The sequence below is a fragment of the Balaenoptera ricei genome, chromosome 3 (assembly GCF_028023285.1).
Source record: "Balaenoptera ricei isolate mBalRic1 chromosome 3, mBalRic1.hap2, whole genome shotgun sequence".
Taxonomy (NCBI): domain Eukaryota; kingdom Metazoa; phylum Chordata; class Mammalia; order Artiodactyla; family Balaenopteridae; genus Balaenoptera; species Balaenoptera ricei.
In genome coordinates this window covers 38297374-38323255 of record NC_082641.1, presented here as the reverse complement: position 1 = coordinate 38323255, position 25882 = coordinate 38297374, and the positions used below count along the sequence as shown (strand labels likewise).

General features: G+C 32.4%; 1 protein-coding gene across 1 annotated transcript in view; it reads left to right on the top strand.

Moving 5' to 3' along the window:
* The window catches only part of HCN1 (hyperpolarization activated cyclic nucleotide gated potassium channel 1), a 367795-nt gene that overhangs the window by 191501 nt on the left and 150412 nt on the right, over nucleotides 1-25882 (top strand). Inside the window, exon 3 of the mRNA XM_059919273.1 lies at nucleotides 9856-10017. Within this exon, the coding sequence (XP_059775256.1) occupies nucleotides 9856-10017 (162 nt within the window). The remainder of the gene's footprint in view (nucleotides 1-9855; nucleotides 10018-25882) is intronic.

The window sequence follows — 25882 nt, the reverse complement described above, 5'->3', positions numbered from 1 at the left end:
AACTTCAGTCTTATGGTTTAAAATTATGCATTTCCCCAATAGACAAGTTTTTTAAGTCCTTACATGGCAAAACTTTTGGTTAGTAAGTGTCTTTTGATTTCATCTTAACTTTGGTACTTAACAAAATAATTGCTCAAAGATTTGAAAACTATATATTAGGTGTGAAGCAATTTAATGTTCCATGCAAATGTATATGACAAATTTTAAAGATTTTTACCACACTGCAAACACTGCAATTTTCAATATTTTCAGCCAAAATAAATTGGTTGAGATGCCAAACATTTATCATCACTTGTGAATTTAACAAATTACACGATGTGAGACCAAAAATATTGAAGTAGATTCTTTCTCACAGAATGTATAGAAAATGGAAGATATAACAATATATAATATTATTTTGGGGGTATACTTAAAAATATATTATCAAGAGACCACTAGTGGACAAGTTAATGGAACTTGATTAACTGAAGATTAGTACAAAAATTCTTTCTGGATAGATATATGAATAGAATGGAAAAATATGTCATATTCTTACTTGATAATTTCAAAGCAATTCAACAGTTGTTTATTGACTATGTAATATCTACAAGATACTATCTATGGGAAAACAATTTACAGAATATATAAAATGAGTTTAAACATCCTCTACTTGATTTGCTTTTATAGTTCAGTTACCAGAGATTGTACACTGAAGTGGTCTCTCTGTTTTAAGAGTGTTCATTATTTAGATGAATTTTAAAATACAAATTTCTGACTTGAAGTCTCCAAAATAAAATATCTGTTCTTAACAACATTAGGTACATTTCTCTATTTCTTTGTATGGTGTATTTTTCAAAAAAGCATAAATTCAAAAAGCATAAATTCATGTGATTGATTTTGTATACTGAGGAAATGAACTACATAGTAATAAAAACTAGAATACTTTTACTATCTGTAGCTCAAAATGCAGAGATAACTAAATTTGTACTTATTGGAGCATGTAACATATTACAAATATGCTAAGAGAGCAGTTATACAAAAGAGAGAGAGCAAGCAAAAGATTGACATGAAACTGTAAAGATAAAAATGGGAGTATTATTAGCATTATGTTATTTCTAAAATGAAATATTCCCCAATCCTCTTCAAAAAGTACAATGTTAGAGAAATATCATTTGAAATTAATTCACAAGAGCTAGGCAGAATTGATAGAATATTGCTAATTAGTTTGATTTTTCACCCTCTTTCTCTACACATACACACAAGCACACATACACAGCCACTTAACGATTGTTTTCTTGATTATCATTATGCCTGTGTACTAGACAATAAAAAGAGAATATTTAGTTTTTTTTATTAGAAATAACTGTATTTGAATTTTCCGGCAAGATTTGCAAAAAAAAAGTTCAAAATAAAATTAATCATATTTCATTAAATCGATATCTTAGTGCTAACTGCATGAAAGTAAGTGCTGACTTAGTGAAATTAAGTGTGTGTTAAGTAGCAGATAGCCTTCATACAACCATCATTAAAATAAGTTTTAAAGATCCATCATACAATATGTGTTTGTTTTTATTTTCTTCACTTAAATATTTTAGTAGTTGCACAATTTGTATATATTGTCTACATCTACTGCCATTTGAAATTTGTAATAGAGGAATAGACAACGATCTTAAATTGTTTAATTTAATTAATTTCTTTTTTTTCCGTAGTACTAATCCATTCAACTCTCTTCTTAATAGGACCATTTTCAATATTCATTTGTAATTTTATTTTCCCCATGTGTAAGCTACTTCTTAAAGTAAATTAAGCACATGGGGTTTATGCTTGCTTTTTCATTTTTCTAGGGCACTGTCCAATAATTAGATGTTCTGTTATACTACACAGTCCTCATATAAGTTAAAAAGATGTACTACTTTTTCCTAAGGAGTTTAAAAAATGTGACGATTTGGGTATATTCAGTTAACAAAATGTAACCTATCATAAGCATTTTTTGTTTCTGACCTATTGCCATTCGTCAGATGATACTGACTTGAAATTCCAAGGAAAATGAGTGATCTTAGTAGAAATGCTCATCTCAGTTAGGTACTCATTAACATTGACCCATTTATGCAAATTCACTGTTAGATGAGTAACCTCTGTGGGAGAAAAAACATTTGCTGATCAAAACTCTGTACCACCAGACATTGTGCTTCCCAGTTTTCAAGGTTTGTACTTTTATAGTTTCCACTATAACTGTTTCCTATTGTTTCCTACCAAAGATCTTCAAAGAATCCATATTATTTTATCATTTTTCTTATGTTTTCTTCATAACTCGTGATCTTTGCTTTTTCTCAGGCTAGCAAGGCTAACAAAGAGCAATTTTTTCATGAAGAGATACTTTTTCTAAATGTTTAGTATAATGAATTAAAATCCTATGTAAAAATATGTATGATTGGAAATGGCTGATATATTTTATAGTGTGAAAGTAATGAAACAAATTCCTAAAGTCTAGGTGATAGTCAAGATAAATCATAGTTAAGAAACATGACAATTTTTTTACAACTAAAATACTTAAAATTCATTTCTTTTTTATTATATATATATATATACATATATATATATATATATATATATATATGTTTGTTAAAGAACTATATGGGCATGATCAAAATAACACATGCATAGTTAGCTATATATCTTTGACAGTCATGATTGATAACTAGTATATTCTATTCCATAACTATACTTCTGTAAGTATGTGGTTGTTATGACCTTATAAGTACTGTTTAGTTTACTGCAGAGTTATGTGATAAAACATAGCCTTCTCTATAGTTCCGATGATGTAATATCTGTGCCACTTCAAAAAGAATGCTCAAATAGATGCACTTTTTTTTTAAAGTTTTATTCCCACATTTCAGGAAATGAAGTCAGCCTTAAATATCTCTACATTCCCCTAATATGTAGGGAGGAGGGAGAAGGAAAGAAGTACAGGGTAGCTATGACACATGCGTCCTTCAGGAAGTCAGATTTTGTAGCAGGTGGTAATTTGCACATCTAACTGTGAAAAGAAAACCACTTTACCCATTAGGGCAGGCCTGCTCTCTTTCTGTCTCAAAGTTCCAGTGAGGAGAGTTTTTTTGAGAAGCTAAACTGAGAAGAATATAAAGGAAAAAAAATTAGGAAAGTACCTAGGAAGTGAAGATTCTTTTTCAAATTAAAACACTTTGGAGGAAGTGAGAAATTTTATTGTTTCTAAATATACAGAGTAAAACTAGTGTAGAAGAAGTTAACAGTTCTGAGGAAAATGTAATCTAGTAATTATAGTAATTTGATATTGCCGCCATATCCAAGAGGATAAGGGATAAGCAGAAGGCTTGTATTACATGTGTCTTGGTTTTTAAACTTTTATTTTTGTATTAATTCATTTTTGCTGTACTTTACAAAAGTGTCCACAACTGACAAAGGAGAGAGTTGGTTTTCATCACAGATTGAAGAGCTCTGAACTAATTATTTAGGTTCCTGGAGGAGAAAAGAAGATCAGATTAATATCAAAAGACACATCTTTTGATACTAGGGAAAAGCCAGTAAGAAAAGCTGCAGATATATGTTTGCTGGAAAGCATGAGGGATCACAGGTGAAGGAACTCAAACATAAGAATGTGTTTCCTTTGGATAAGGTAACATTTTAAGCTGAAACTCAGCAGGATAGTCATGGTCTTTGGGGACGTGAGAAGAGAGGAAAAAATATTGGATAGATGGTAAGAGGGAAAATCATATGTACTAAGAATAGAGAAATGCATAGACCAGAGCTGAGGACTTCAAATAGGTTACTGTTTTTTTAAAAAAATGAGTATACACAATCTACGGTTTTCTATCCAGTAATTTTCATTAGCTCAGGTATAGAAAGTGGCCATTTTGATTACTCAGAAGTTGACATTTTGCAGAAAAGGGCAGTGGAAAAATACAGAGTCCTTAAAAAATGGAAATGTGTGGTGGGTGGGGATTGAGAGGTTGTAAGATGCCAGAAGTGAGAGAAAGTTATGGGTGGAATAGCCAAATAGAACAGACACTGAAGATAAGGAATTTTCCTGTTACAGCTAGACGAATTATTATCTGAAAGTGGCAAAGGGGACCTCAGAAAATGAGGGCATTGACATCAAAACCTAAGGCTTATGAAGTACGAAAGAATTGAACCAACTCCGTTTGAGAAAGTTACCAGAGAAACTGAGTCTTTGGGGAGAGGACAAGGTGCAGTCATAAGTCTCAGGAAAAAGCAGAGAAGGAGAGGAAGAATTTTATGATGAGGCTGAGGGTACAAGAGAATTAATCGACAATGTAGGAGGAGTTTTGAAGTGACAGTGGAAAGGAGAAACCCTCCAAGAAGCACTCCACAGCAAGAGGATCTGATAATAGGTAGGGGAAGCAAAGGAGTAGATAACTGCATTTTTGACTATGGACACAGGCTGATAAAGATGAGACGCCCAGTTGGTTGACTTTTCTGAAGGTTATGGGCTGGCCATTTGAATGAGATCCTAGACAGGGTAGGGACTGATAAAATTAGTCCAATGAGTGCAGTCATTATCAGTGTTCAAAGAGACCGCTGTGAAGAATACTCTTCTCTCATATACCAGATGAAACCTTCTGCACTTTACCTAAAGCATGGTAGGATAATCTGGATAGTTTTCAAGGTAAGAATTGCAGAAGGTGCAAAAGGACTCTTCAAATATTTATTTTACTATTGATTAGGACTACTACATATTGAATTCTGGATATGTGTTAGCTATGAAACAGACTGAGTTGCTAAATATTTGTTTTCTTGTATTCTGTGTCAACATGGCATAGAGATACTCCATCTAAAAGATATATCAAGTTATGCAGGTACACATAAAGATAAACCAAAGAACCTGAACTTATTTTAATACCTTAAAAATAAGAATGTTCTGTGTCAAGAGAGCCATTTCTGACCCATTTGATTTTCTTAATGTTACATCGATAAGAATTCTGAAAGCATATTTGAAGCCTTCAATCAATACTGAGATCATAGAAGCAGCCTAACCTATAAATGATTCCCATCTGTGAAATCAAAGACTAAGGACAGATCAATGTATTCCATGAAAAGTCTTAAATTGACCATTTTTTGGTTAAGTAAAACATAGTAAACCAAATAGTTAAGGATTGGTTAAGTCTCACCGATTTCATAGGTGGGTTATTAGATTGAGAGACCCCTGAATCCAGCTTATCAAGAATGAGTGTGGAAGCATTTTGGAATCACTCTGCTAATTTATGGATATCTCCATATAACACAGTTAGGGATTCGACCTTTTAAGAACAGGATAGTTTATACATTGCTCCTGGGAAAAATATTACAAAAAATTATACTTATGATGAACAAATCCGCAAATATTAGGGCAGGATTTGGGATTCGGAATCAAATTATCTTACTCAGATAATTCTTCCAGCAATTCTATCTGGAGTTATTAGACTCCATCTGGGCAGGATTCTAGAACTATAATATTATAAAAGTAATTCAATGAGTATCTGTGACCAGCTCTTTCCTCTCCTTGAAGTCATATGAAAAACACAATGTTCTGAGCTGGGCGAATGTAAAGCACAGTGCCTTCCACTGACATACTTTGTAGTCTAGTTTTGGTGAAAATAAAATTAAAGCACTACCTTTCAAACTTATTTTAATTATTTTTTTTCTGTTGACTCTTGTAAGTACCACTTAAAACATATTGCTGGGGGGTCAGAATGGTCTGTCTTTCTGTTACCCACACTCTGAGCACTCAAATCAGGTTTCAAGTTCAGATTACTTGGAAGGTAGAAAATAATGAAGTTGTTTTTCTTTTTTTAATTCCTTGGTTTAAAACACAAAAGCAAAAACTTTCCACTCTTAAGATCATAAAACGTTACTTTTGCTGTTATTGTTAACCCCCTGCAACAGTCTCATTCATTCATTTAATAATTTATTTAACAATTTACAGTTGATTTAACAATTTATAACTACAATTCATTTAACAATTTGAGTGTCATCTACAGTGCTGTTTTTGAGTTGTCAGGTTTACATGCAGGAGCGCTAAGATAATAGATTTAGATAGGAATTTATCACTTTAGGATTTCTACCTCATAGATGGAAAAGGCTGAAAATATTAATTAATTAATCAATGATGTTGGCCACTTGATCAGGAAGTTGAGTAAAGTTGCGCTGAGACTTATCTTACAAGCTACCCTTAGACAGTAAGAAGTTATGGCTTTGCTTAAAGTAGACCAGATGTTTCCTTTGGTTAGCGTGACTATCTGCAGATGTATATGCTCCATAAGGAAGTAGTCTTCTCATTCCAAATCTTCCATGAGCGAGGTTTTACCAGGGCCATTAATAATCTACCATATGATTCAGCTATCCCACTTCTGGGTATTTATCCAAAGAATACAAGGACACTAATTTTGAAAAGATATATGCACCCCTATATTCAAGCAGTATTATTTACAATAGCCAAGACGTGGAAACAGCCTAAGTGACCATCCATGGATGAATGGATAAAAAAGATGTGGTATACAAATACAGTGGAATACTGCTCAGCTATAAAAAAGTTGGGATCTTACCATTTGCAACAACATGGATGGACCTTGAGGATATTATTCTAAGTGAAATAGGTCAGATGAAGCAAGATTAATGCCATATGATTTTACTCCTATGTGGGATATAAAAAAATAAATAAACAAAAAAGAAACAAAATAAATGAAGAAACCAAATCAAACAAAAACAAACACTTAGATACAGAGTAGTGGTAACCGGAGGGGAAACAGCAGGGGGTGGGCAAAATGGGTAAAGGGGATCGACTTTATGGTGATGGATGGAAACCAGATTTTTGGTGGTAAGCATGCTGTAGTGTATAAAGAAGTAGAAATATAATGTTGTAAACATGAAACTTATATAATGTTACAAACCAAGGTTTTCTCAATTAAAAAATAATAAATATTAAATAAATGAATGAATAAATAAATATCTCAGCAACTGGTCACATGTGAAGTTTATGCCTTCCAGGGTATATTAATTATAAGAGCTCAACAGACAATCAAATCAGTCCCAAGCAACTACACACATTTATGTATGCATCAAAAGTAATACTATATACACTATGATGTCCTTTTGTCAGGTAGATAAATCAGGATGGAGCTACATGGATTTGACTATTTGTAATTAACTTTTGATATTAACCAGTGTCAAAATAGCCAACTTGCTGTGCCTCTTCCAATGTTAGATTTTGGAATAGCTCCAGAAAGTGAGATCACTTTTGAACACATAATGTTAAAGGCCAAAAAGGGAGGCCATTTATGAAATTAATTATGTGAGCACTATACAGTAGAGTTAGTATATAAATCTAGCATGAGTATAGTATACTAACATTGTGAAGTTAGGAATAGAAATGGGGTAGAGGTTAGGCTTAATTCTAGGGATTATCCTGTACAATAGTTCAGTAATCACATGGAAGCAAAACAAAAAAAATGTGTTTCTACTATATTATGAAAGGCCTTATAACCCCATTAACTTCCTTTATGAAAATAGTGGTTCTGTTTCTCTGGAAAACAATTTAGAAATAACAGGGTTTTATTAAAGGAATTGGTGAATAACTGTTAGAATACGTTATCTTATTTCAGTAAATAATCACTTAAGATCTTACAAAAAGAATCTAACTCCTGATAAAGAAAGTAGAAAATCCATAAAAGTCAGCTGTACTGAGAATGGGCCCTAGTTCTCTGTAAGATCCCAAACTTCATTCTAAACTCTTATAGTTGAATGCCGGTTGCTGCCCATGTGTTTATAGTTTACAGATAATTGGCAGACAGTTTCAGATATTGTTTATTTCAGATAATAAGGTTGAAAGGAGATTAGTTTCTTGTTTGATCCAGAAGTTTATGTTCTGCAGTTTTACCCTATTTCTCAACTATGTAACACTTACCCAAAAGACATATTGTTCAATATGTCCATTTTGTCAGGAAATGCTTAGATATAAATATAGAATTCTATTACTAAACAAAAAATGAAATCCATGGTGATTTTCTTTCCCTACTTTAGTAGTAAAAAACTTTTTTATTGTATTTTACTGTGTTACTTTTAATGAAAAGTTATTGATAAAAATGTTGGTACTATTTTATTTTCAAATTCAGTGACCAAGAAATATCAGAGGAAATAACATCAAAAGGACTTTTCTGTGGGTTTGCCAAATACAAAACCAAATTTAAAAATATGTATAACTGATTGACTTTGCTGTAACCTGAAACTTAATACAACATTGTAAATCAACTTTACTCCAATAAAAATTTAAAAAAATAAAAAACAAGACTTGAAAGTCACAAAAAATAAAATAAAATAAAAATATTTTAAAGGAAATAAAATTCTTAATGCTTTAAAATAAATTGCTACTCATATAGCTGTCTGATATCAAAATACGTGATCTGCTGACTTTAAGATCCAGGATCCCAATCTTACTTAAAAAAAAATTCAGAACAGTGTGTACATTCCCACAAAGAAGGTTTTTTTTTTTTTTTGCTCGCTCTAATTACTGTGTCAAAAAGGAAGATTGTTTAAAGAAAGAATTAATGGCTAATAGAAATATATCAAAGTGAAAAACATTTAATTAAAGATAGATTTGCTGATTTTATAAAAGCAAAACCCAGCTGTGCTGTCATGTTACCTCTACACACTTCAGTACGCATTTCTTAAGAATTATAGAAGTTTCCTTACCAAGATATAGTTTCTAAATCAAAGTATTAAATTTGTGGGTTTTTTCCTGTTTCTCAGTTAATTTCTCAATACATGGTGTCCTCATTACTTCAAAAATAGACCATTCTTTTGGTGAATTGTACCAAATGTGATCCTAAGTATCTCAAGGTGTCGTTTCTTTGTGTATTTATACATATTTATTAATTTTATTAACTCAATAGCCCTTTAACAATTATAGATCAGCTCCCAAGTGGGTTTTGGTATTCTAGGCTAGGTGAAATATAAGCAGAAACTGTATTAGCAATGGAAGAGGGATATAACACATGAGCTACTAAAGAAAGGATTCAAGTTCTGAATGAGAAGTTATAGATATAAAGCTGTATGTAAGTTTCCACTTGTAAAATTCTGATGGAGAATGTCCATTTGTCATAATTTTTTGTGCTTTCTGAAATAATCTAACCTATCATAACGGATTTTGTGAAAATACAAATAAAGTTTCACAGGAAAGGGAAACCTGTAACATACAGATAATACAAAGGAAATAACAATTTTAATTTTTAAAAAGTGCTGCACGGTTGTTTTCTAACCATTCAGAGAACTTTTATCTCAAAAGCCACTATTCACGTTCAATCCGCACAATAAAAGAAGTAGCTCTAACTCATATAGCTATAAAGTTAACTGCAGTTAATTGTCAATCTTCCTTTATGTTTTGCAATTAAACTACTTTTGCTAATGGTTTTCAGTCCCTGGGTTATTTTTTTGATTCTTCAACAAATCTATTAACAAGGAATGAGAAGCAGAGATGCGTGTGCCCATCATTTGTCAAATTTGCTAACTTCTTTGAAAGCACCTTTGCTAAAATGCTTGGAAGGACAGTAAGTGAAAACTACTGGCAAAACCAATGTTCTTTAAAACATGACTCATCGATTTAATGTAGTCATGTCACCTCTGCTCCTCATGGAGAACCCACAGTTGGTGGTAATACTCATAGAGTGCCAGACCTCAAAGTAAGGATAAAGACATGCAATCTCTGTTTCTATTTGTAAAAGTTCTTTCTGTATTTTTATTAAATTGATACTTGCACTATATAATGTCAATGTCTACTGACATTGGTAGTATTCTTGACTTTTAAAAATTTGATTATAAGAATTGATCTTATATTTTGGTCAACAGATTTTCCACATGACATATGATCTCGCCAGCGCCGTGGTGAGAATTTTTAACCTCATCGGCATGATGCTGCTCCTGTGCCACTGGGATGGCTGTCTTCAGTTCTTGGTACCACTGCTGCAGGACTTCCCACCAGATTGCTGGGTGTCTCTAAATGAGATGGTTGTAAGTAATTCGTATTATTTTACACTGTGTTTTCTACGTTTTGCCAAAAAGTTCTAAATATTTATGTTAGAATGATCTAATTAGCCTCCATAAATGGTGAAAGAAAACTTAATTTTGCTTCTATGGATATAAAATCAGATGTTTCTGTTTCTACAACTAAAGTTTATTTACATGAAATGTTCCGGGGGGTGTATATGTAACAGCCTCTATTTTTAGATATCTCACTCTGTGTATATTGAGACATATTTTATTTCAAAGGTACACATACAAACACACACACATAGAGTCATAGTATTGTACAACATTCTTTTAAAAATGCCTGCTGCTCAGAATAACTTCTTTCTTTCAACATGATTTTAGCATTTACTGTGTTCAAGACATGCAATTCTAGGCGTTGTAAACATGCAGACACATTACATCAGTGTAAATGCAAATGAGATACGTATGACATGCAATGATATTTCAGATAGTACTTCCTTCTAGTGAAAACATCATGGGAAATATAGCCTTTAAACTTTACCATAGAAGACATGTAAATATAAAAATGTCTGTGAAATAGAAATTTCATTTACTTAGGTAGGTGTACTTATATTCACATTTAATTTTAAGAGCATACTTTTTTTTTTAACTTTTTTTTTTTTAACATCTTTATTAGAGTATAATTGCTTTAAGGAGCATACGTTTTGATATACATAGTGCAACACTCACAAAGGAATTGAAACAATTGTGAATATTTTTAATATATATATTCACAGATATTTGTTCTCTCTTTAAGTTCTCATATTTTCTTCTTGCATTACACTTTAATTACCTTATATTTAATAAAACGTTATTTAAGTTAACTGCACATCAGAATAGCCTTCTCTTATGTTTCACATTTTATAGGTGGTAAATTTTATGAGACTTTCACAGAATTTTAACTTTGGCATAAATCGAACACCCTCTTCTTTTCCGGACTGTTCTATTATTAATTTCATAGATTGTTATTGTAAAAATAACATAGACATCTTAAGAATATACATTTTTGTCTCCTAACCAATGAAGCTCAGGCTTTGTGTTTGAAGGCAAGAGGGGTTTATAGCACATGTTGAGAAGAATGTCTTTTTTTCTCTCTTTTGTCTCTTCTTGCCTATGTATTTTTCTCCCTTCCTTCCTCCTTTCCTCCTTTCCTCCATTCTTTATTCCTTTCACTCCTTTCTTTGAGGCCCAATATTCACCTGGATCTCTCCTTCATTTCATTCATATCTGCTTAAATGTCACTGCCTCACAGAAGCCTTCCCTAACCACCCTAATATATTACCCAATTGGTTTATATTTTATCTTAAAAGAATTTAGCAACACACACAGACATGGGCATGCACACACACACACTTATTTGTTATTTATATTTTTCTGTGTTCCCCACACCGGAGCACAAGTGCCATTCAGTCAAAGAATTTGTCTGGATTTTGTTCTATACTTTATCTCCACTGCCTACAACAGTGCCAAACACAGTAATTTGTTGTAACCTAGTCAATTATCATCAAAAGTTTGAGAAATGTTCTATGTGGAACTTTCTGTATCTAAAACACAAACCAAGGACTTTGATCAACTCACTTTCCAGATCTGTGTAGTCTCATTGATTATAGATCTGTCACTTTTCTTATCACTGAAGAAGCAAACATAAAGACAGTACCAAAATATTTGGGGATGAGGAAAAAACAACGGCTCTATAAACTCACTGCTGACTGAGTGAATAGTTATAAAAAACACTAACACCACTGCCAAAAGATGATTCATCATTGGCACCAACTAATATTTAAGTTTGCAAATAATTATTATTTTAAATTTTCCCTATATATCTTTTAAAAAATAACAATTGTCATTATTGAAAGAGTAAAGGAATTGTTATTAGGTATCCATAAATGGCATATAATTGTATAATTATAATATTAGGAAATATACTAGTTAATATGTGCAGTGGTAAACACATTTAATGAAGAAAAATTTTAACGTCTTGCTCATTTTTCTTTAAATGCCTGCGTACGTGCCCATTTGTGTCTGTGTTTGTTTCTAATCTAACATAGTCAAACCTTTGCTATATTCTGATGTTGAGCAAAACACCTTTCCTGAAGCAATTTGCTTCTTGGGTGTTTTTCTTTTAGGCTGCAGTTTTACTTAGGAAATTGGCTCCTATTTTCTTTCACATTTATTTAATATTATTTCCATGTCTAACTCTAACGTAGAGCGTAGGAAAGAGTTAAGTCTTACATTCAGCTATAAGGACCAGAAATTCTTCTATATTGTGAATATTAGTGATATGAAGGAGAGAATAACCATAAAAAAGACAATTTTTAATCAATAGAGAATCTCAACAGTATCTTTTGACCTTGAAGATATTATTTTCTATCCTAAAGTTATTGAGTTCTCAAAAAACTTCCATCCATCACAACAAAACAGAGAAAAGTGTATTTACATACAAAGAGGGTTATAAAAGAGAAATGAAAATCCAATATAAGAAAAAAAGCACTCTATATTTACATATCATGCTTACTGTATACAAACCCCAGTGCTTTGAGAAAGGCTATCTTATTTGGTCCTCACAGCAGAAAAATGAGGTATGCACTATTCTCCTCCATTTTGCAGTTCAGAAAACTGAGATTTTTAGAGGTTAAACTAATTGTTCAGTGTCACACATGTAGTAGATTGTAGAATCAAGATTAGAATGCATATCTATCTGACTCTATAATTTCTGTTCTAAACTACATTAGAATACCTTATGTTGCACAGATTATAGAAAACAGTTTAAAAAAGTAGTTACAAAAAAAAGAAACTTGTAGTCACAGCACACCAATTATAGTAAAAAGTCACTTGAAAATCAGCATTTGAGCTCTGACACTAAAAAGTGGCAAGACTGATATGAGACGTAGATGTAGAAAAACAAATCATATTGGGAAGGCCAAAATTGGGAAACCAGATCAGGGTGGATGCAGGACATGATTGATGCTAGTCATTTTGGGGTATGGGCTTGACAATTGTGCTTTAACATTTGACATTGGTACTAAATGACTTAAGATAATGATTAGGTAGAGTGTGCAGCGAATTCCTTATGCCTTCCTTCTTTTCCATATCATGCTCTTAAATGATTTATATTTTTAAATACTATTTTGAATCCTCCTTAACCATTTTTGCATTTATATCTATATTCTTATTTTCATATATATATATTTTAAATCTTTCTTAAACACATTTGCATATATATCTATACCCTTATCTCTCTATATATTTAAATCCTCCTTAATGATGTTTACATTTGTATTTATATCCTTATCTATATTTATTCATTACTAGCTAGTTATCCATATATGCCCTATGATGAGAAATTCAGAGGCATTGCCATAACTATACTATATCACTAACTGGTAATTTGTTCAATATATTTATTGTTATATTAACTATTTCTAATCTGCATTTTATTCCATAGACGTAAGCTCAATTCTTCTTAGCTAATTCCTTTCCAGTCCTTATAAATTCCACTAAAATAATTGCTTAAATGCTGTTTTTTAAAAAGTCAGTCACTCCATTTGTATATGACTGATTCATTTTGCTGTGCAGTAGAGGCTAACACAACATTGTAAAGCAGCTATACTTCAACAAAAATTAATATAAAAAAAGTCAATCACTAACCATGGTGGGCTACTTGAACCGATGAGGTAAGAGATACTGACTTGGAAAATGCAACCTGAATAGGAATTAATCTTGCTCTGCATTTGTAATATTTGCTTTTGTTTCATTCAAGAAATGTTTGAATTATAGATTTCTGTCTGAATGAAAATCTTGGATTTGCCAGATAATTAATGTTTAATAAGATTAATTTTGAAAATCTTGTCATTCCCATGATATTTTGTGACTATGTTTTAGGTCTATCACACACACTAAAATTGTAACAGTTGATAATTAAAGGGATCAGAGGCAATGGGTTTTTGGTTTAAATTATAAAATATTATAAAATACTCATTTGAGAATCTAACTAAGAAAATAAAAAATACAATGCATCTGAACTTGCATATTAATCTTGACATAATTTAGGGAATGACTTTACAGAATAAAGAAGGATTTGCAGCTAAAGAGCAATGCTTCTCTAACTGAAATCTTCAGGTTTACTGTCAGGGAGTCTACAGGGTTTCTCCCAGCAATCTGGTAAATATATGGATACATGTTGGCAATAGTTCGAAATGTTTCAATGTAAGCATATTATGAATTTAGTATCAACCTAAATACAGCATCTGGATTTACCTTTGTGGTTGAAGTGCATTGTGCCATGAGGTGCTATATAAAATAATTCTGGCATATAGGCTTAATAAATACATGACCCATTTGTACCAAATGAAGGCTTAATGACATGATATTGGACGTTGTACAAATTTTTCACCATAGGCAAAATGGAGAAATAGGTTTGAAAACTAAGTCATTCATTACATAGTACATAATTTGTGTGTTAAACTACATACTCTAGAAAAACGAGTTCTATAATAATCAGCACTATATTTACCTTGTATACAACTGTTTGGTTTCAGCAAACAAAACAAAACAAAACAAAACATCATCCATCACAATAAATTTAAATTAAGATGTGTTTATTAATTTATTTTTGTTAATATTTTGTTTGTAAATTTATGTCTGTTTCAACTTTACAAGAACTATAAGGATAAGAAACTTATATCTAGTTTTATAGTTGTGTTTATTTGAGTAATATCATCCTCAAAATGATTTAAGCCAACTCAAAGATCATTCCTTATAATGTTTTATTTTCTTGTTATTTGAGGGAATCTCTGCACTATTTCATCTTGAGAGATGCCATTCTAGAGGGCAAGCAATGTGCCTTATAAGTATCTGCGTACCCCACATGTCCTGTACCAATCTTGCACATATTACTAAATAAATATTAATTATTTATAACGGAATGGGTAATTAACAGCAGCATTTGAAAATTATGTGTAAAGGAGTTATTCTATTATGCATTTTAAATGTTGTTCCTTGGATAATTTGTGTTATAATAATTTGTACATCAAATTATTTCTTCAAAGATATGTAATCACTTGACCAACTTGTGGGCAATATAACGTACTCAAAATTCTTGAAATCCAAATCAATGAGCTTCTAGTGCCTTTCATTTCTATATAAATAACAATATTTTTCAGCAAAATTTTAAGATGTATGAACAATACTAACTAAGACTATCAGAGGAAAAAAAAGATATAAAATGTCTGGAAGAGTCTAATTAATAAAATCTATGTGGAGAAAATAAGAGATTTGATTGAAAAATCTAGATTACTGTGCAATTTTATTTTCATTTGAGACAATGTGTCAGGGACACTTACTAATAACCAAGAGGCCACACACTATGCACATTTTCTAGCTCCCTTCCAGTTGGATGGGGCCCTGTGGTAGTGACGGTCAGTGGGCTCTGAGTGACAGTGTCATATTTTACTTGTAAGTCTAAGCAGTGAAGAGCTGCTATGCAGTCCTCCAGTTATCTTTTTCCTCTCCAGAGGCATGTCTTTTAATGTGTAAACCACAACATAATATAGCTTATCCTGACTCTCCTAGACAGCAGAATAGAGAGGGAAAAAAACTGGCAGAATTGAATTTATAGAGACACATTCCAGAATTGCATCTACCACTGCAACCTCTGTGATTTTAGGCAAATCGATTAACTTTCCTGTACTTCAGCTATGAAATGAGGGTATATTATTCACTCTTTCATTTAAGCCGTCTTACTGAGTACCTGCTTTGTGCCAGGCACTGTTGCAGGCGCTGAGCAAGCAGTAGAGAATGACACAAAGTCCCTGCCGTCATAGTGCTTACATGCTTACATTCTAACGAGCTTTCATTCATAGTACTTCTTCCTAGGTGCTGAAAACTATACAGAGATTAGATAATTCGATTTTGTCATCTAAATGCATAGAAAATTATGTACAAAAGTCATTAATATAAATTTGAATTGTGGCCTCTGTAATGTATGCACTGCCCAAAGAGCAAGGAGACAAGTGCTAAGGAAATACTGCCCTCTTTCTGCTTGCCAAGACAGGTACACTTGAAAATGTGGTCATTCTTCCAATTTTTCCCTCCCTAATTTAGCCACCCAGAGAGTGCTTTTTTTTTTTTTTTTTAACTCACATGACAGTGTGCTAGTGGCAGCCTTGTGTGGATTGAGATTAAAGACTATAGGGGGTATAAACTAAGGGGTGTGGAGACACAAAATAGGGAGACTTGTATTTCCATTACTGTCAACTGGTTTTCGATCAGGAACCTTCGACAAAGAGTGGGGATTGAGACTCTTCAGTCACTTTTAGCTCAAAAACTGTAATAGTCAAAATAAACGTGTGCTGGGGGGCTAGAGTAAAAAGAGCTGTTTATTGGTTTTAAGTGAATGATTTGGAAAAAAAAAAAGGAATACATATTATTCATATGCAAGTCCCCATATACAAGTAGAATACTGAAACTTAGGATGACTATATTATTATCTATTGATATTCTAGCAAATGCATAAAGGTAAAATTAAAATAGATTCACTTTTTGGTTTACAAAGCCCATAAACTAATTAGATAATGACTGATTGAAATAATACAAGTGAGATAATATAATTAAGACATGAAACTAGATATCTCTTAATTAAAAATATATTTCTCCTCTCTTGAGATCTAGCAATGTATTTCAGATTTGAATTCTATACATTACAAATTATAGTATTATATTACTGGTTTTTTTTTTCTAAGTAGAATGTGTTGCCTTAACAGAATGTTTTAAAGCCCTAGCAAGATGTAATTAATTTGCTGACAAGTCACTATGTAGCTTTACTGAGAAAAAAAGTGCATTCATAGCTCCGATGAGTTATAATAACAAAGTAGGTCAGCAGACTGCTGAGAGCTGTGATTCTCCTTTGCTGTCCTGTTTCTGCCTATTAGGAAAGCCAGCCTGGTGACTCTTCTCTATTAGATAGAAACGCAACCTCTTCACAAAAGTGAAACAGTTCACATGGTGTCTTCTTCCTTGTCAGACATGTATTCTTTTAGGGGAATCAACATATGGAAATAAATCATAATCTGACATTTTGTTTTCAAATGAAATGTACATTTCAGAAAACCTCTAACATGAATTATAGTTCCATAATAGAGAAGGATAAAGGATATTACTTAAATTATATATTAGCTATGACTATAGTAAGATGCTTCAGTGATAACAAGACCAATCCATAAGTTCTAAAATTAGTTTTCTTATATAGACTAGCTTTTAAATTTTAAGCAACCAATGGCTAGACCAAGCTCCATTCATGACATTACTTTATCTGACAAGTGACACCTACTAAAATTGGAAAAGAAACAAAATATCTTACAGTTCAATATTTTCTCCAGGAAGATTAATTTGCTAGACTTTGTTCTCCATCTCCATATGTATATTATATATATAGATTATATATATAATATATATGAATATTGTGGAGACTTTCACAGATGTAATATAATGGTACATGTAACACATTATCACATCTATTCTAAATAAAAGGAAAACACATTCATTCCCATTTTGCAAATGAATAGTCTGACCCAGAAAATTGTTATTAGATTTACATAAAGCCAGAAGCAGACAGTATGGGCACTGATGATGAAATCAACTTTTTCCCTTGAATTAATGCTGAACCTACCATAGCATTTTACTTCATGTGCCCCAAAGACCTTCATCCATTATAAATTGTCAATTCATGTTTACAGAAAACAACTATAAATTGATTGTACCAGTGGAAGAACTTGGAATGTATATGAAAATATTTGAAAAACTCATTGCGTTTTGTATGTGTATGTTCGTTTTTAAGGTTTCTCGTTTTACTACTTTCATAGAACTGAAAGAATCTGGCAAAGAAAAGAAATTTTAACTTCCCATTTATTCTGAGTTTCTCATTTACTTAGGTATCACATAACATGAAGAAAGCCATGTGATAAGTGAGGGATATAAGAAAACAACAGTGAGAACATTTTCTGAATCTTAGCATAAACATTTTCATAGTCCCATTATATACTCCATTATTTCTGAGAAGTAGTTTGTTGTTTTTAAAGATGCAATATATTCTGGAAATGAGTAATCCCTATGAAAAATTGAATTTGGCTTGTGAACCTTTATTTTATTTCAGTTATTTTATATATATATTTACAATATGCCAAAGAGCATAGGCAATTTATCAAATAAGATATTAAGAATATGAACTAGAATCATTGGCTGGTCTTCTTTATGCTTTGAGAATATAGAGATGTGTACAATGTGACCAGCATTTAAATACTCTTCTAGTATTACCAGCCAGGTACCTCAGAAACATAGCTCTACCTAAGCAAGAGTTAATTAGCACCTGATTCTGCTGTACAACCTGCTGACTCATACTCCATGCCTAGAGCTGTGAGCACATTCATCTGTGGACTGTAGCCATTTATTCTAATTGTATAAGCTTGATAACGATCAAAAAATCACACAGGAAAATTGAGAATCCACCACCACCAGAGCTTTGTAATTTATAAAAAGATATATAACAATGAACCCCCATATACTCTCTATACTCCAATAGCATCTTCCAGGGCATATCATAAAGCCAACAAAATTTTTCTCTAAATGTATTCTAATGATAGAAATAAATATTAATTGTAATATCTATTTATAATATCCACCAAAGCAATTGATTTACATACACAGAGAATTTTGAGCTAGCCTTTGCCTTTGTGGTCAATGTGGTAATCTAAGATCATGATTCCTGCACGTTTGGAAAGGCCTTCCAGTACAAAAAAAAAAAAAAAAAAAAATTCTTTAATTTCAATTGTATTAAAATGAGGACATTATTCAGTTTGACCATTTCAGTTAGGAGTAAACTATGTTTTCGACCTTTAGGTGAGTTTTTAAAAAATGTATTTGTTTGTTCTAAGGTCAGCTATTGATTCACATTTTAAAAAAATATTTAGTTAAATAAAATTATAACATGATTGGGAAAAATACCATTTCAGGCAGTACCCATTACTAGCTCTCCACTACTCCCAAACTAAAACTAAAGCATTAATGCTCCATTAAATGATTACATTCTGTCTCGCACTTTTGTAATTCTGCTCTCAACTAGGTTATCAATTCTTAAGAAAGAAGAAAAAAACAGAAATTTGGCATAGGCATGTAATCAGTAAATCAAATTAAAGTTTGTATTATTCTATAACAATTATACAAATTGTTCTCCTGAGGGTAACTTTCCATTTCACTCCTTGATGTTATAATTTGTCTATAAGTTTTCATTATTATTTTACCAGAAGATCAGAACTTTTTAAAAAATAGCTCTTTAGAAAACGATGAAAAATATTCCATGTATTAATTTTTATACAATGAAATATATAAACACGGAAACCTTATAAACGATAGGTCTGGACACCATTTATATCTGAAAATTTATGAGAAGGACATGTTCTAATGTTTCCTAATGTATTTCCCTATCATTTAATTTGTATCATAATGCATTGTGTGAACAAATTTAGTGTTCTATAAGAATTAAATGACCACAAAATTTGAAAGAGAAAGGGGAAGATAAACCCATTATTTTACGTAAGAATAAAAACTAAAAGACAGAAGTAGAAGATAGGAACCAAATAGTTAATACAATAAAGATAGATAGCCTTTTCTCCTTTAGGCTTTGTTTCCACCGTTGAGGTCATTGGCCATTTTCACTAGATGTCTTTGAAGCCAGCTCTGTTTCTTCCAAAGGAAAGAAAACATATCTTTATCATCACCAGCTATTGTTTAAGATAGCTGGTTTCTTTTGCTGAGCTGTAGTCTCATTAAGATCTTTTATTTCTCATCTGGTAAGTAATAATATGTTCATGGGTATATTTCTACCAACTTTTTTTTATAATAACCTATTACAGTACAGAGTTATAACTTCTACCAGGTATCTAATATTTAGTATATGCGAGAATTCCCTGGTGGTCCAGTTGTTAGGACTCCCCACTTCCACCGCAGGGGGCATGGGTTTGATCCCTGGTCGGGTAACTAAGATTCCACGTGCTGCATGGCCAAAAAATAAAAATTAGTATATGCAATCAGGTATTATTATTATTTGATTCTTTATGCATCTATCGGTTTTGTGACATTCATTCACAACCATGCTCAGCAAATTGTCTATATTCAGTTATGAATGAAGAGCTGATTAATTACAATGGCATAGCTTAACAATGCTTCTTTACCATTTAAAGATACTTTTACATACAATAACCAATGTTATGAATATATTATGACTAAAGGAGACATTCAAAAGATCTGGCAAAGTTCATACAGAAAGTTGGTGACAGAACTACATCTAGGACAGGAGTCTCCTTACTTGCACTCGCCCCTATTTTCTATTAATGCATGAATGAAGACTTGTTGAAAACTTTGAATGAAGAAATCATACATCCAGATGATTCAGTAAAATAGAAATTCCCTTCCTTTTCATTGCTTTCTTAATATAGAGCTTACCAGACCCTTCTAAAAGAAATAGCTTGAAGGATGGCCATAAGTAAAACACATGGCCTTGGATTTCCAATATTCTAATGTGTAGATAAGGGCATAATGACACAAATTCTATGGTAACTCATCAAATTTAGTGGGCTAAGATACGTGATTGAAATATGGGTTTCTTTAATAAGAATTTGACCTAATTGGAGCAGACCATGTGTCAAGTAGGCGCCCATTTACTGGAAATCTAGTATGTTAGAGAAGATTGAAATAAAGAGGTATAGAGAAAACATTAATAAAGAGATATTATTTAAAGGACATACAGAAGGTTCTAAGCTAGTTAAATGGGGGAGGGTTTGTGGCACATCATAGCACTGGCAATGGGTATCGGTGATGGAGACTGCACAATTACTCTCCTTAAAGCAGAATATTGACAAATTCTTGCCTAGAGGACAAAATTATTTCCTAAAGCAAGCAGCAGTGATGAGCGTCTATTTCAAACAAAATTGAAGAATTTGTTGGTTAGTGATAAGTGATAAGAATCAGAAAGGAAGCATGCAAATAATCTTGAGCTAAATATGAGAAATGGTATTATTGTAGACTGGCTGAGCATGGCCAAGCTCTGGAAATAGATTGGTTAGATTCATCTACTGGTTCTCTCATACTTACCAGCTGTGTGACCTTGGATAAGAGACTTAGCCTATTTATGCCTTGGTTTTCTCATCTGTAATGTGAGGATGATGATTATATTTACGTCACAGAGCTTGGAGTAAATGAAGGAACTTATATGTGCCAAATATATAGAACAGTTCTTTTTACATTTCCCAGCTCAATACACATAAGTTATTAATAGTTGTAGTTGTGTGTGAACTAGAGTTGATTTTTCTAGTCTATAAATTTTTGCATAACCCTCCCATTAAAAAAAATAATGATTTGAGAGCTTGAAGTACAAGCAGATATACCATATACCTAGAAATATTAAATGGCATGGAAAGAAAAAGTTTGTAATGCATAAGCCTGGGCAAAAACAAAAAAAGAAAAAAACAGAATCTGAAAGTAAACCCTTGCTTTTATTTTCCTACCACCTACGGAAATACTAGAGAAAATGGTCTGAACCCATAATGATAGCTGTAAATAACATTTAGAATGAGAGAAACATTAATGACATTAATAAAAGTTGGAGCAAAGACCAGGAAATGGATACCCCCTTCACTTGGGATTCATGGAATGATAATAAATGATAATAAATGACAGAATGTGGAATACTTTCAATTTTGTTTAATAATGTCTTTTGTGAAGTGAAATATCAATATTTTAAACTGAGTAGACAGAAATAAACTCTAGGGAAATTGAACTCCAAGTCAATACTTTGGTACTCCAAATGGGCTGGACACCTGGCCCATGTGAATTGCACCTTAAAATGGTGATATCTTGGAGAAGAAATGGTGGACTGATTGCATAGGTTCTTTCATAAACCATGAAAATGGGCAAAGCACTGATTGTCCATGGTATATGTAAATAATGCATGAATTGACAAAAAGAGAATGAAGAAAGATGCTGCTAATTACAATCTGATATGTTTGATGTTAATTCCAAACAAGACTCTGCACTAAATTATAAAATAAATTGTTTGTGAGCACTGAGAAAATGTTGTATTTATTTAGTGAAAGCAAGTCATAACAGAGCAGCCTTTTTCTCATTTTTATTCTTTTATATATAAGATATGAAAAAAAAAGATTTGTTGAAAACCTTGCTAAAGACATATACAAGTCCACTATTTCCTTTTTGAGGTGAACATTAGACTGGTACATGCAGTTTATAGAAGGCTTTCTGCAAGGTTTTTCATGACATCTTATTATGAAATATTTGGACTAACAAAAATAGAATTGGATGGGTTAATAAGTGGCTGAGTGCATGTTTTCTGCTCTCACACACTAAAATGCAGATTAATAGATTGATGTCAATATAGAAGATGTTTAGTGGATGCTTGCAAGATATGACGTCTTTTCAACATATTAATGTGATCAGAGGTGTTTTCAGCATATCAACAATAATTTGGTTGAAGCCACCAAAGATGCAGCCAACACAGAACAAAAAAGAGATGGCTAATATACCATGTTATAGATTCGTATTTAAGAAGATCTTGTTATATAGGAAAATGAACTGAATCTAATAGAATGGATTTTTTTTTTAATGTGGCCAAACATAAGGTCTTATAATAAGAATCAAAAAAAAAAAAAAAGGAAAAAGACGAGTACAGGAATCAGACATGGCTCAGTAAAGAATATGAAAAATACATAGGATTTTGGTGACTATAATTTCAATATATGTCAATAATTGAGATACCGTCCATGTTAAATAAATTTAAAAATCCTAACCGTCAATACTTTTAAAAGAAAAAGAATTAATTTTAGGTATCAAATTCTAAGATCTGATAATTCTACAGGTAATTATTTTCTTTAAAAAAAGGAAATATTTATTTATTTATTTGGCTGCATTGGGTCTTTGTTCCTGCACGTGGGCTTTCTCTAGTCGCCGCGAGCGGGGGCTACTCTTCGTTGCAGTGCGCGGGCTTCTCATTGCGGTGGCTTGTCTTGTTGTGGAGCACGGGCTCTAGGCACGTGGGCTTCAGTAGTTGTGGCACACGGGCTCAGTAGTTGTGGCTCGCAGGCTCTAGAGCGCAGGCTCAGTAGTTGTGGAACACGGGCTTAGTTGCTCCACGGCATGTGGGATCTTCCCAGACCAGGGCTCGAACCCGTGTCCCCTGCATTGGCAGATGGATTCTTAACCACTGTGCCACCAGAGAAGCCCCGGCAATTACTTTCTGATCAGAAGATACCCAATTAATTATCTCTTTCTTTTTTTCCTAATATCTTTATTGGAGTATAATTGCTTTCCAATGGTGTGTTAGTTTCTGCTTTATAACAAAGTGAATCAGCTATACATATACATCTATCCCCATATCTCTTCCCTCTTGCATCTCCCTCCCTCCCACCCTCCCTAGCCCACCCCTCTAGGTGGTCACAAAGCACCGAGCTGATCTCCCTGTGCTATGCGGCTGCTTCCCACTAGCTATCTATTTTACATTTGGTAGTGTATATATGTCCATGCCACTCTCTCACTTCATCCCAGCTTACCCTTTCCCCTCCCCCGTGTCCTCAAGTCCATTCTCTACATCCTTGTCTTTATTCCTGTGAAATATAAATCCTCACTGGTTATCTTTTATTCCTGAAATTATGCTTTTAAAACTAATTTTGACCCATTAATAAATTCATTTGTATGTAAGACAAATTAAGGACATTGTGACACATTAATAATTAACTTTGATTTTCAATAACCATTTTTCTCAAATAGCTCACTTTATTATTTAACAGAGTATATAGGCATTAAGAAAGCATTAAAGCACACTTACATATTGTAAAAACCTAGGAAGAGTGCAGCTGAGAGAATGGAATTATGCCAAATTGAACAAAAGAGATTTCATTATTTTTACACTTAATCTTTTCAATTATGTAAACAGGGAACAAAGCCTCTTTGTTTGCAATGTGTCTTTCTTTGTAGTACATCACTTACTCTGTAGCTGAATTTAGTTCATAAATTTATATCACTCATTTTGACAGATCACTCTGATGAATTCATTGATTGAGAAACTTAGAAGTAATGTGGCTCTGCTTCCACAAACCATTAACATATTGTCTCATTTGTTCTATTTTTCTTTATTACTTGTAATAAGAAAAATCTTTAAAATTATAACAAAAATATTCTCCTAGAATAATTAGTCATTTGCCAGTTTCCATTTGGAGCATGATCAGAGCAAAAGATTACTTATTGTTTAGGTTGCCGGAAGAAAGTCAGAAGCTGCATATTTCACATTTGACTTCACCAAAAATAATGCCATTCTTAATATAATTGTGATGCATCTGTTAGTTTATTTTCATTGCAGCCAAGTTATGGAAAATTGAACTTACAGTGGCTTAAAATGCTTATCTCTTTATTTAGAGATAAAAGAGATACTAGATCATAAGTTAACTCATTCTCTCTCTATGAATCTTTCATTTGTGAAATTACATTTCTTTAGAGAATCCAGAGCAAAGTTGGGAGAAGGGATGTGAAATAAACAAGCAATCAACCAAACACCTGTAACCAATTTCATCAGTATTAATAGAACACAACTAATCACAGCCTTTATATGGCTCATTTTTTCACTTATTTCCCAATAATTTGATGCAAGAGAGTTCAACAGCAGGAGAAATGGGGAAAGTATCTGAAGTTTATTCTAAAAAATAATTCTTGACTATGGAATTAATGCAAGTTCAGCCCAGTCTAGCATAATGTCCCAAGCTATACTTCATGGGACATACTACAGTTGCATATACAACATAATACAAAAAATCTTGCTTATCAAATAGTTATGTAATATATTTTAGAATATTACATTTAACATGACAGGAATGAAAAATATTTCACCAACTTTTGAAACCAAAAATTGCATGTTACTGTAAGAGTCAACTAAGTCAGCAAAAATAACCAGAAATTTTTGTTTTCTAAATATATAATTTAATATGTAAATTTGACTGCACATAGAAAATTCTTTAATAATCACATGAAAACTTGAGGCTATCAAATTAAACTAGCATTTGAAAAATAAATAAAAATAACTAAAAAAGAAAATGCAGTCAGTTCAATCAAAAGGTTTTACCCAAACACTATCTGATCTAACCAAATTGACTTCAAAATGGATAGCAAACTTAAATGCCTAATGAGCCAGTACAGTAATATAGATGCATGAATTAGAGCCAGTGTAAAACAAAAGCAACGTCTTGCCTCTGGTGAGCTAGGCAAAGCTTATCCTGTCTAAGGGACACACCTGCTCCTCAATTTCATCTGATAATTATCACATGGAAGTTTATACCCAGTGTTGCCCAGAACTATCAAGGAAAGCTGGATATTCAGATTTTTATGGGAAATGCCATAATTTTTTAGATATAGCAACTAATACACACATGGACACACAGAGACGTACACAGATACACATACACACACAGCATACCTTGTTTTATTTCGCTTCAATTTATTTAATTTTGCAGATATTTATTGTGTTTTTTACAAATTGAAGGTTTGTGGCAACCCCCTGCATTGAGCATGTCTATCAGTGCCATTTTTCCAACAGCATTTGTTCATTTTGTGTCCCTGTGTCACATTTTGATAATTCTTGCAATATTTCAAATGTTTAAAAATTATTATTGTAGTTGTTATGGTGATCTTGATCAGTGATTTTTGTTATTGCAAAAGGATTACAACTCACTGAAGGCTTGGATGACGGTTAACATTTTTTAGCAATAAAGTATTTCTTAATTAAGGTATGTACATTTTT